The sequence below is a fragment of the Cygnus atratus genome, chromosome 1 (assembly GCF_013377495.2).
Source record: "Cygnus atratus isolate AKBS03 ecotype Queensland, Australia chromosome 1, CAtr_DNAZoo_HiC_assembly, whole genome shotgun sequence".
Classification (NCBI taxonomy): Eukaryota; Metazoa; Chordata; class Aves; order Anseriformes; family Anatidae; genus Cygnus; species Cygnus atratus.
The window spans coordinates 121,132,626-121,145,524 of NC_066362.1; the positions used below are offsets into that span (position 1 = coordinate 121,132,626).

The 12,899-nt window shown below is 33.3% G+C and overlaps 1 protein-coding gene across 1 annotated transcript in view; it reads left to right on the forward strand.

Moving 5' to 3' along the window:
- The window catches only part of DMD (dystrophin), a 1,075,555-nt gene that overhangs the window by 440,356 nt on the left and 622,300 nt on the right, over positions 1–12,899 (forward strand). The window contains 1 exon segment of the mRNA XM_035542302.2: positions 7,620–7,792. Coding sequence (XP_035398195.1) covers positions 7,620–7,792 — 173 coding nt within the window.

Genomic DNA, 12,899 nt, shown 5'->3' on the forward strand with positions numbered 1-12,899 from the left:
GCCTAAGTGCAGCCTGGCAGATGTTAACATTTAATTACATTTTTCCCTGCTCATTAAAATTTTAGTTGTGGATGTGTTTTTGTGACGATGATGCCTCCATTATATTCAAGGGATATAATTTGGGAAGATTTGGAGATATTTGATAGTTTTATCCCCCGATATATCTTATACTCAGTTTACTAACATTGAATACCTTAATTATCCATGGCCTGAGAATATATAAAACCAAGATTTAGGTAGAGTAAGGAACACTGAGTGCAAGATCTTATGCTGAGAAAGTCAAATGATGTTTGTTGAGTAATGCCACAGGTCCAGCCACCTTTTGCTCTTGGTGGTAGATTGCTGCCAAGGGAGGAAACATTTTCCTTAGTGTGAATCATCCCAGAGACAAGGCTTCTGCCATTCTCATTTTTGTTTAAGTATTTCCTCCAGTTTGCTAAATGTAAGTCACATGTCTCAGGACATATGGATTCAAGTTACTAGTAATAAAGAGGCCCTACGGAACATTCCTTTTCCTTTTTTGGCAGTGTAATATGTTTCAGTATTTACAGCCACAGAGCTTTAGGAACCTAGGGTATTTTTGTTTGCTTGTTTGTATGCAATTATTTCAGAGCATTGATGTCAGATTTTCATAAGGATTTTGATTTCTGTGATTTACAAAATAGTAAATACAGCCTAATTGCTTTAATTGGTTATAAAATGACAACCACATTTTGTCACTTACAGAGGCATTCAGATTTTGTCCTAAATTTATTTATTTATTTATTTATTTATTGTAAATATTTCTGGATTTTGTTGGATAAAATGATTTTTTTTTAATTACCAGTATCTCCCTATCACTTAATATTAGTATTACTACTAATATACCAGTACACTCTGTTATGCCCATGGTTCAAATACACTGAATTTGAATCAATTTGAATCCCATCCCTGGAAGTGTTCTAGGCCAGGTTGAATGGGGCAACGAGGCTTTGAGCAACCTGATCTAGTGGGAGGTGGAATTAGGTGATCTTTAAGGTCATCGGAATTAGATGATCTTTAAGGTCTTGCTTCCAACCCAAACCATTCTATGATTCTATGAAATTCATTATTAGAGATTTCCAAAACATATTAACTAGATGGCAGATGGTTTGAGTCTTTTATGTGTTTGATTTGTTTTGTTCCTATAAAAGAAAAAAAAGTGTAAAAATCCTCCATTAGTAGAATCAGAAGAATTCATAAATGCTGAATAAAAAGGAATCAGTAGGTATAGTTTATGCAGATATTTTTAAAGTTTCTTTGTTAAGAAAAATGAGGAGCCACAGAGTTAGAAGTTAAGTTGATGAACATATAAGATGTACTTTAGAAGGCTGGGAAGAGCTTCAGTTCAGCTCAGACTGTCCATGAAGACTGTTCAACTTACAATAGCTTTTGTAGTCTAAATGCTTCTGCCTAGTCTTCTGCCTAGTAGCTCCATGCTTCTGTGCCGCAACTTTATTGTATGTGAAATTTCTGCATAGAAGACAGTTTCTACTAGGATAACACTCAAAACCTTCATGAAAACTACCATTGTTTGATGCAGTTATTAAATGTTGGGAAAGGAAAGAGTGTGCAGTAAATTGGGAACAAAAATGAACACAAGAATTTAGTTTGGTTAAAAACTAAAACGAATTAACTTTCTAAAAAATGCAGCTAAGCAATGGTTCAGAGCAATGACAGGAAAAATGGTGATATGTAAGATTGGCGAACTGAATTATAGGTTCAGAATATTTTCTTAGCATTTAACTGTCCAGAAGGCAACTTGTGCTCTGTAATAAGAGCTAGAATATGGTATTCAGAATGGACCAGTTTCTCAATAAGTAGTACAGCTTTGCTGTGTATGTTGAGTTTAATTTTAAAAGTATATTAAATAGTTTGAAAGTATATAAAATAACGAGTAAAGATTCTGAGAAGTTAAAAATAGAGGTCAGAGCCACGTAAACAAGATGTACATGAGAAGAAACTAAATTGATAGGATGTGTATGGAGGCAACAATAATTGGTGACAAGGAGCATAGTGGAAGAAAAGGTATGGGAGGTCATTCTTCAAACTTTTTTTTTTTTTTAATTATAGTGACATCACTGGTTATTTGTTTATACTATGAGTAATATATTGTTTGTGAAAGGAAATAGATTTTGAATTACTTGATATCAGTTTTTTTATACTGCATTGTTACAGAAGTTGTGTGATATTCCCTATATAATACACAAAGATTTGTAATTACACTATATTTCAATCAACAGGGCTGCAATTTCCTTTGCTGAATGTCTCTCTTGCATTTCTGCTGTTTCATTTTTATAGATCTCAAGAAACATATTTATTACATTCTGGGAATCGTGAATAGTGAGGAAAAACAAAACCAAAAACAAACAAACAAACAAAACAACACAACGTTGCTTTTCAAGTTTAACCAAAAAACCTTCACTAGGTATAGTGTTTTTAACTGTCATTTCCCAGGGACGTGAAATTTGACACATTGTAATTTTTGTGCCATGTTACACTTTTTACCATCACAATGAAATTAATGTCCAATTTAATATCACCTCCACGAAATCATTATTTTCATAATCTCTATTAAAGATCAGCACCTTGCAGTTTAGTAAGGTCTCCCACAGCTCCCAGCAATAATCTAATTATATGTGCACAATGTAGTCACAGAACCTCAGCATGCTCCATCTGGGTTTATGGGACTCAGGCTTTTTTTCCTGGTGTTTGCTTCAGGGTATGGTTTCTGAGTAGGGGAGTAAATGGAAGTGAAAGGTCAGGACATGTAAATACTGACATTCCAAACTTCTGGGTTTTTAACTTTTCTGCATTAGGAATATGTGGAATCCTAAGCTTTTTTTTTTTTTTAACTTTATATTTATAAATTTTTTTTTTGGTCAGCTACATGATATATATAAACATAGATTTCTTGGTCCATTATTTAAATTCCTATGCCAGAAAAATAACAGTTCTAGATACTTAATAGTGAATCATAAATGTCTTACTGTCTGAATGTCATGTTTTATGAGTCAGAGAGAAAACACATGACAGAAGACAACGTATCCAAACAAAAAGAATGTAATTCAAATTGTATAGAATTTCATTGCTTTGGGAATAACAGTAATGTGAAAAAATCTGCTGTCACTGTAAACCTTTCACTTTTTATTTACTAGCAATTTATGTCTTGTCATAGTATTTAAAAGAAAAAAAAAATCCTACTTTTTTTGAGTAGGACCTGTTGAAGATGTTTCCATATCTCATTAAGCATATTAAGGTTTAAATTGACATTTTATAGCCTTTCTGAACATTATCAGATGTTCATATTGTTTTGAACACCTTTTTCATACTTAATTCTGTTTTTTTTTTATTGAAATATATTAGATGAGTTCAATTACTGTTCTTTACTGTTTGCTGCTGATTCTTTTATTATCAACTTTGTGCAAAAAGCATGAAAGTTAACATGTTTAGAGCTGGTAAGTTTTCCCAAAGATCATATATTGGAATAATGACTAGAAATAGTAGCTAGCAGGTTCCTCACACCTCTGTCTATTAACACTTTAATTTATTTTGTGCATCTAACTTAATTTATATTTGCTTTCATTGTACTTTAAGCATAGCACTGTTTGTTTCATGATTGACTTCATTCAGGAATTTTAGAATATTTAAAATTAAACTAATATATATCAGTAAAAGTGTGTAAAATATTTAAAAAGTGAATTCCATTAAAACGGAGAAAAGCAAAAAGAAAATGTTTCTAACATACAAAACATGGATGTGGTCTTTAATTTTGTATTAAGTGAGCATTATATCCAGGATCTAAAGTTCAAATGTCATTATTTCTGAAACAGAACTATTAAAACCACAAATGCAGAAAAGAATACACCCCCACAGTTTCTATTTGATAATACTAGAAAACCTTAAAGATAAAGTAAAAACCTTTGTGTCAAGTTTACATAATTAAAAATAACCTTTAAACTACATTTAAATTGTTATAATTTGTGATTGATAGACTCTTTCTTTTTATCATAGAAGATAAAAGAACCTTTTTAAAATGTATTAATTGAAAGTTTGTAGCCTTTGGAATATTATAAACAGAGACAACCCAAACTATTACAAAACTGAGCACTTTTTTTCTAGCTGTAAAAGGTGCTGTTAGGCGAATGTGCTCTGAACTTCAGCTTCTAGAGTTCAGCAAGGTTTTGCAGGATCAGACCTCTATTTCATTCTTTTTGTACAATGCTGATATATAAATGGGGTCTTGTCCTTCAGAATAGGTGAATAGAAGGACACCGAAGAAGTTTTTTTTTTTTTTTCAGTTGTACTTAAAACAGATGAAAGCCTGCATATAAATTTTATATATATATATATATATATATATATATATTGTTTTCCAGAATTGAATTTTGTAGCTGTGGTTCTTCCTCTAGGAGAAACTAAGGAAAGACAATTTGGTTCTTCATTTGTATTATCAAACCCAAGCTATATGCCTGAGACATAACTTTGAGTGGAAATACAGGGAAGGCATAACAACATGATGGGATATGTGTTTGTAAATGCTTAGTACAGCTTTTATTTTCTTTTTGATAACTCCACTGAATGGTGTGTGCTTACACTGGATATCTGTTGTACCTCAATAACTACAGCATTCTTATCCTTTACAGCCCATGGAGATAAAACAACAATAACAACAACAAAAAAGATCAGTGCAGACTTTCCATATCTGTCAGAAATCTTCTGAGAAAATGGCTGAGGGACTCTTTAGATAGATTCATTTGCAATAACCAGAATGGCAATGGGTTAAGGAAGATCCCATTCATACTCATGGTCTTTTTTCTTCTATTTCTTTTACATTATAACCTACAAAATCTCTCCCATACTACTTCAAATCTGATGCCTGTTCTTCATTAACAAGGGAAATCCAAGTCTGATATTTTTCTGCATGGTGAAATAGAGCTATCAGATTCCAGCTACGGGGTTGCACCAAACTAACAGATTGTTAAACAGTGATTATAACTTTCTCTCTCCTTTTTTTTTTTTTTTCTCTTACTGTGAAATAACCCAACATCCATTGATCCCTGCCTCCTTTTGAAAGTGCTGGTAGTGTGAAAGAGCTCACACACAGACTGGTAATTTGTACCTCTCATAACTCTGTCAAATCAGCATTCTCCCTTATCTATGGGCCGAAGTTGCTGCAGAGCTGTGCACAGCAACTGAAGAATATTTCTGTGTTAAGCAAGACTTAAGAATAACTCGTCAGTTGGTCTGATAAGTTCCTAGCTATAAGTTCTCAATATACAATGTGAGGCATATGTATTTTGGAAGAAATAGGAGACACCATAGAAGAGTTAGAGGTAATGGCATTCGAAATCTAGGGAGCTAGAAGAAATGGTTGGAGAAGAGTTGGATATGGCTGTAGATTTTTATGCAGATAGTATACCTTTCTTTGTGGAGCAATTGCAGCAAGACATGTGCATCCCTGTATTAAGAATTCATTAAAAAGCAGGAATGGTAAGAAACAGCTAGATACTATAACAATGTAATAAGAAGACATTAATTTTTGCACTGCTATTTGTGTATACCTACCAGAAGTATCATCTGAGGCTTTTAGTGTCTCACTGGTATATCAGATGATTTGTCTACTTTTGTCCAGATTTTGGTGAGCTTTGTTTGCACCATCTAAATTATTGTTTCAAATGCTTACATTGTCATAGTTGTTAGCCTTTCATTATGAAGAAGTCTTAACTTTACAAGCTTCAGAAAAAGGAAGTCTAACTTTAGACTAGAGACAGATTGATGCAGTCACCAATCCAAAGCATCTATTTGAATTCTTTCGTGCCTTCCTTCATTTTATTCGTGCAGCAAGATATATAATGGGAAGTTCAGCTTTGTAAGGAACAATGCCCAGAGCTTTTCAAAAGAATGGAGTTCATTTTAGTGAGGAAATGTTTTTGATTTGCTGAAGGAAATTACCAGATTTGACATGTTCTTTCTTTTCATGGATGTCTTGAATAATCTGGAAGAAAGCATTTTACTTCCAAACAGAAATACCATAGAAAGAAAAACAAAACCCCTAAAACAAGTATCATATACATTGTGGCACTGAGACCAGAGGAGGACACCTGGAAGAAACAGAAATTAAAAGTTTTAAAGAATGAATGATTAACATGCATTTCAGAAGCATTCATTTTGCTATATATGCTATAATATGGTAATATGGTAATATATAATATATATTATATATATATATAATATATATATATATAATATATATATATATATAATATATAATATATATTACCATATGGTAATATGGTAATATATAATATGGTAATATAATATGGTAATGCTATATATGTTGTATGTGACCAGGACTGTAACATAGTATTAATATGACAGCTGTATAAATTGTATAAAAGACATGTTTTTCCTTCAAAACCATCAGTTGTTTCTCTGGCTTTAGTATTTATAATATGAGATTGAAAGGTAAGCGTATGTAACGTGGTTTTTGGTTGATCCAAAATATATTTGTATCTTCTTTCTGGTAAAGAACAAGAAAATCATAGAAGTACCAAACTGTGCTTGTGTTCATGGTAGACTGAAATGTATCATGAAATCCTCTGCTTAAGGACTTCATTACATAAATATGGATTCACAAGAAGAAAGTCTCTGGTGATGACTTCTTGTTACATTTAATGCTTTATAGTGAAGTCAGTACATAGTTTATGACAATACCTTTGCTTAGCAATGAGTTTTCCAACAAATTCAGTCATTCAAATGATTTTAAAAGATTTAGTAGAAAGAGAGATGTTGAACCCCACCTAGTTCACAAAATGCACAACACATTTACATATTGTTTATAGAGGAAAAAAATAAAGAAAATCTGTGTAATTCAGTCATGGAAGTGAGTGGATTGATAGTTGGCTAATGAATGGCCATTGACAAAGTATGAAAATTTGAATGTTTCCATACACTTTAAAGATGTTAAGGGCCCCAAGTAAATTCAGTTTTTCTTCCTTGGTTTTCCAACAGATGGCATTATGCAGTTATGAAGGAATACTGTTGACTATTTTGTCTTACTCTGAAACACAAAGAACTGGGTATTAATAGGAATAAAGGACCCATTAAAGAATGGCAAATGTTGGGTTGTGAATATCCAGCAAGAGGCAAAAACAGTGATACCTGATAAGCTACTTTTCTCATGCTGTAACTTTGACTTCTCTGTAATATCTGCTGAAACAAGTACAAAAGAAGAGCCTAAACAGCAAATAATTAAAAAACACTCTTAAACATGAGCCTGTAAAATGGGACTTTGTTCTGCTTTCTTAAGAAGAAATGGGGTTAAAACAGTTGTAACCTTGTCGTAGGGGAATTAATGAGTGACTGAATTAACAGCACTTTGCTTCCCCTCCAGCGGTCACCTTTCTCAGCTAGAGTTAATAATGTCTTCAAAGAAAGGATGGGCATTTGGTCATTACTACCTTGGTTGTATTGTAAAATTGTTATTATTATCCAGGCTGTTGCTTAATGTACATTTTTCTCCACTTTCTTTTGCTTATCAACAATGTTTTTTTTACAGCTGATGCTTTGTTTTTCTTTTTAAAATCTTGATATTACAGAACATTAAAGATCGCCTGGGGAGACTGCAGGGTCATATAGATATTATTCACAGCAAGAAGATACCAGCTTTGCAAAGTGCTACACCAAGGGAAGCAGCAAATATACAAGACAAGCTGACTCAGCTTAATTTCCAATGGGAGAAAGTTAACAAGATGTACAGGGACCGACAGGCGTAAGTAACTTCTAAAAATTGTAATTTCCAATGACATCCTTTAGTTTTTGTTTTACTATTGGTGATTGTTTCCTACTCTCCTTCTTGTGGAAATACCTTTTAAAGCTGCAAACCATACTTTCTCTTAACTGAAAATAGAAAGTGTATGGAAAATTGCTATTTATTTTATAAGCATTTTTGTAAAATTGAAAATATATTGACCAACTATCACTAGCATTGGATGAAAACCTAACATGGTATTGCTTATATATTTCTTTGTCACTAAAATGATATATACCTTTACTCTGAGTTATTATTAGTTATTCTTTTGTACTTGTACACAGCGTTATTGATATAAAAATCTTAACCTGTGATAGGAGTATGTGAGTAAAATCCCTTGTAATTTTAAAGGATTTACTAATTCCAGGAGCAGTTCTCACTTTATGTCTAAGAAGCACAGTTAGAATTATTAGCAGCTCTAAATCCAGTGTCATCTTTTTATAAGTCTCTCTGTACATTAGATATCATACAGTAAGTCAAGACAATGAAGAGAAATATAGAAAGGTATTAAAAGGATAATAAATTTGTGATCTCATGGTACACATGGTACTTATTTTTTTCTCTTAGTATATTATATGTAGTACTTGTAATCTGGGAATTGCATTCTGATGCAAATTGAGTGAAACCTATTTTGTTGATTGTGGCTCATTAGTAATATAACAGAGACTAGCAATCCAGTCATTTATTATCAGTACCCGAAGTTGAAAATTTTTGGCATCTTGCAATAAAATACCTAGGTTTATATTTTCTAGAATTGTTCTTCCAATTCTTTAATTTGATGGTATATGAGATATTAATGGCAGTGATACAACAAAGTTTCTGATTTATGGGACATGCTTTATTGTTTTTGGTGGTGGTGGAAGGTTGTTTTTTGCAGTATGAGTTATTTAAGAGTTAACAAATAAGTTTACCTTAAATAAAATGTTATAGTTTAAAACATTTATTGAATTACCACAAAAAGTCCTTGACAATTCTGAGAATGTAAGCTATTAATGTAATAGTGAAAATACTTATATATGGAAGAATAGTCCCATTCATTGAAATTGTCAAGTCATTGGAATTTTACAAGATTGGCTCTTCAGACATACCTAAATTTTGAGATTCTAATATGCATTTAACTTTTTTTAAAATATATATATTATATTGTTCTGCTGTGGTAAGAGAAATTCTTCTGTTTGTCATGATGACATATACAAAAATGAAGAATAAGTCAGAAGCAAAGTCTGGAGCCCAGCTGCTGTCATGATTTTGGCTGGGATAGAGTTAATTTTCTTTGTAGAGGCTCACATCATGCTGTGGTTTGGATTTTTGGTGAAAACTGTGGTGATAACACACCAAAGTTTTTAGTTGCTGCAGAGCAGCACTTGCACAGAGCCCAGGACTTTTCAGATCCTTGTGCTGCCCTACCAGTGAGGAGGCTAGGGGTGCACAAGAAACTGGTGGGGTCACAGCTGGAACAGCTGAGCCAGACTGGCCGAAGGGGTATCCCATACCGTATGGTATCATGCTCAGAAATAAAAGCTGGGGTAAAGAAGGAGGAAGAGGGGACATTCAGAGTGATGCCATTTGTCTTTCCAAGAAAACACTACATATGATGAGCCCTGCTTTCCTGGACATCACTGAACACCTGCCTGCTGATGGGAAGTAGTGAATGAATTCCCTGTTTTGCTTTGCCTGGCTATGGTTTTTGCTTTACCTAGTAAACTGTCTTTATCTCAACCCATGAGTTCTTGCACTTTTCCCTTTCCGATTCTCTCCCCCATCCCATCTGGGGAGAGTCAGAGCTATCTGGTATTTAGCTGCCTGCCTGGGCTAAACCACAGCAGCTGCTCTCACAGATAATAAAAACGGGATATTTGGTGTTGCACTTTTCCCAGAGGTGGCTTTGCCCAAACTCTTAGTTACTGGTCTCAATAACTCAGAGACCAAGCTGTGAAAAACCTTGAGAATCTTCCCACATGCATTTTCTTCCACTGATGCATAGCAAGGATGTACTCTTAGCTGAAAGCTTGGTCCCCCAACACTGACAGTTTATCCCTTATTTGGACTACAGTGATATTTAGCCAGCTGCAGAAAGTATTTGGAGGTGAAATGAATTAATGTTTGTCAAATATTTTGAAATCATCAGGTACTAGAGAAGTATAAAATATTATTTTTTTTCAACTCATCTGGAGTTTGCCTGGGGGTGCTTTCTTCTTTTAGTATGATTGGCACCAACTCAAGGTGATGATAAGCTTTGACTGCTGTCTGGAATCACACACTTTTTGTTTTCTTTTAAATATTTCATTTGTGGTGTCAGTTTTACTGTGTCACTGTTTACTTGGTTTTGTTTGAACTCTGAGATGGTCCCTGTAGCTTCTGCAGTTTTGTGAGGTGCATTTGGACTGCACACAAATGCTTGGGAGGAGATGAAAGAAGACAGTACAGCCTTCAGCATTTTGCTTCTAGCTGTTTGTATCTGTAAGGGATGAAACCATCAGTGTAAGTCTTCCATTGAGACATCAATGAAGCTGTGTTTATGAGAAGCATTACTGATGATGATGTTTTAAGACAGTTTTGGAAGTATTATTGGAACACTCTTGCTTTCAAGGGAGTGTGTGTTAGAGAAAGTATGCATTATACGTTTGAAAGAATCCAGACAGAAATTTCCTACTATTATTTGTTCATTTATGAATATTGGATTTAGGAAGTCAAAAGGTTGTAATAAGTAATAGGTAGGAAATTATTATTTAAGTAAATGCAGAGACAATGATCTCTATGATAGCTGGAACACAGAAGAACTTTCATTACCTTCACGGTTACTAGCAGAGAGCTTATTCTAAATCTCATAGAAATAAATAGAAACATTCACGTTGGATTCTCATTAAAGTTCATATTTTATAAGTAAAGTTACTGCTACTCTAGTATCACTTCAGTAATATTGTAAGTTTCCCTGAGCTGAGATTGCAGTGTACACCTTTGGAGAATATTCTGTCATTTTCCGTTACAACCGTACATAAGCAAGCAAACCTCTCACAAAATCTCTCTCCATTTATTTTCAATATAGTTTTGTCCTGTATAGGATAACTTCTGACTATTTTTCAGTAATATTTTTATTGTATAGGCTAAATTAGCATGTAGTGGCTGATGTATGAGTTCACTACATAGTTACTAGAAAAAAATCACTGGAGCTAAAATGTCTGCTGTTAATGAAGCATGGAAAAGGAATATGTTCACTTCCAAAGATGACAGCAATAGAGGCTGATGTTGGCCACTCAGAACATCCTGGCACCAGACCCAAGAGGAGAAATTCAGTTAAAATCTAATATCTGAGTAAGTCTTGTTTGATAGTGATGGCAAATAGGTGGATCAAAGGAAAAACATTTCTGTAGAGATTTGTTTTATTTTTAGTAAATTTGTATATTAGGCATAGGCAGAACTGAAAATGAATTTTTAAGTGTTTGTGTGCTACTTAGAAGTCATGAATACTCTATACAAACAGTTGAAAAAAATCTAAGGTCAATTCTGAGGAAATCACAGTTATTACTTTGCAGAAAATTGGACATGTGTAAATCAGGTGCTCTTTAGGACTTAGTGGAACGGAAAGAAAGGTTTGTACACTGCCATCTCACATGTTACTAAAAGCCTTAGAAGTTTATATTAAAGCACAGATTGTTTATTTGGCAAAGAAAATAAAGATGAAGTGATTGTTCTTTGCATTACTTTTATTTGCCTTCTCTAAAAAACACACCAAATTTTAATGCAAAGAAATATACCTCTGTCTTTATCTTTGGATATTAGCCCCGATCTTCACTAATTTGTTTAGTAATAAATTATTAATTGTAGGTAACATTAAGATATTTAAAGCTTAGCTGCATACTGTGTTAGCGTATTCTGGAAATCTTTCGTCTTTGGTGTGAAATAGATTTCCAGGAAGTCCCAATTTATATCTAGATACTTTGTAATTACCTTTAGTGTGTTCCTTTTGCTAAGAAAACAAAATATATTTTCAATTTGTTTTACAACAGAGCACATGCCAATTTTACAGAAATTCATTGTGATCATACATACTCAAATAGCATTACAAATCCAATCTTCTAAAGTCTTTGAAAACCTTGCTGCTTCACATTGTCACTATAGTGTTTTGCCTATATGTGAGTAAGTGTTCATACTGTACTTGCTGTAAGATAACAGGAAATATTTAAATGCAAAAGTACAATTAAAAATGCTGGGATGATCCCTTTTGTGCTCTTTTAGCTGTAAAGTTGTTTGCCTTTCAGAAACGTAGGATGAATGCAAATTTTTGCTTTTTTTCGCAAATTCTTGTGCTTAAAAAATTAGTCTGCAACAGATAGCCTAGGTCTATCATGGTTTCTTAACAGGAGGTGTTCTTTTTTTTTTTTTCTGTACAAATTAATTTCACAACATGATAAGTGATTGTGCTTTTGACAGATGTATGGGGTGACACCATCTCATTCCAAGTGGAATTTGCTTCTTTGTTTTCAGAGTACACAGCAAACCCCAGGAAACAGCAGCAGCGCCATGATTTGTCTTTTGTGAGCCTAACTCATTTAATTTGTAACTTCAACCTGTGTACTTGAGATACTAAATTTTTATGTTATCTTTTTCAATAGTCGCATTAAGATAATACAATCTGAATGTTGTAGAGTAAATGTATGTTAAAGTGCCAATAAGAATAATCATTTAGATGCCATAAGTTTTCCTGTCCCTATACCTGAACTTAACAATAGTCTCCCTTCTTTGTAGCAGTTTTAGCCAGTGTATTTTTGTATTAATCATTAATATTTAGGAAATCACTACAGGTCCCTTTAGATCTTCAATAACAATACACAATAACTGAAAAAAAAAATTACTAAATCTATATTAGAAAATAGATGTTTTAAAGATTGTCTACATCATGTCTTGTCAACTTAACACTTTTGGAAGACCTTTTTTCTCTTGTCAGGATATTGTATTCTAAGGATATTTATTGCCACAGTCTTGTTACTGTGAACAACAGCACGTACTCTCTGAAAGTGTTCCTTTCTAACAGTTACTGGATCAATACAGTGCAATAAACTTTTTCCAG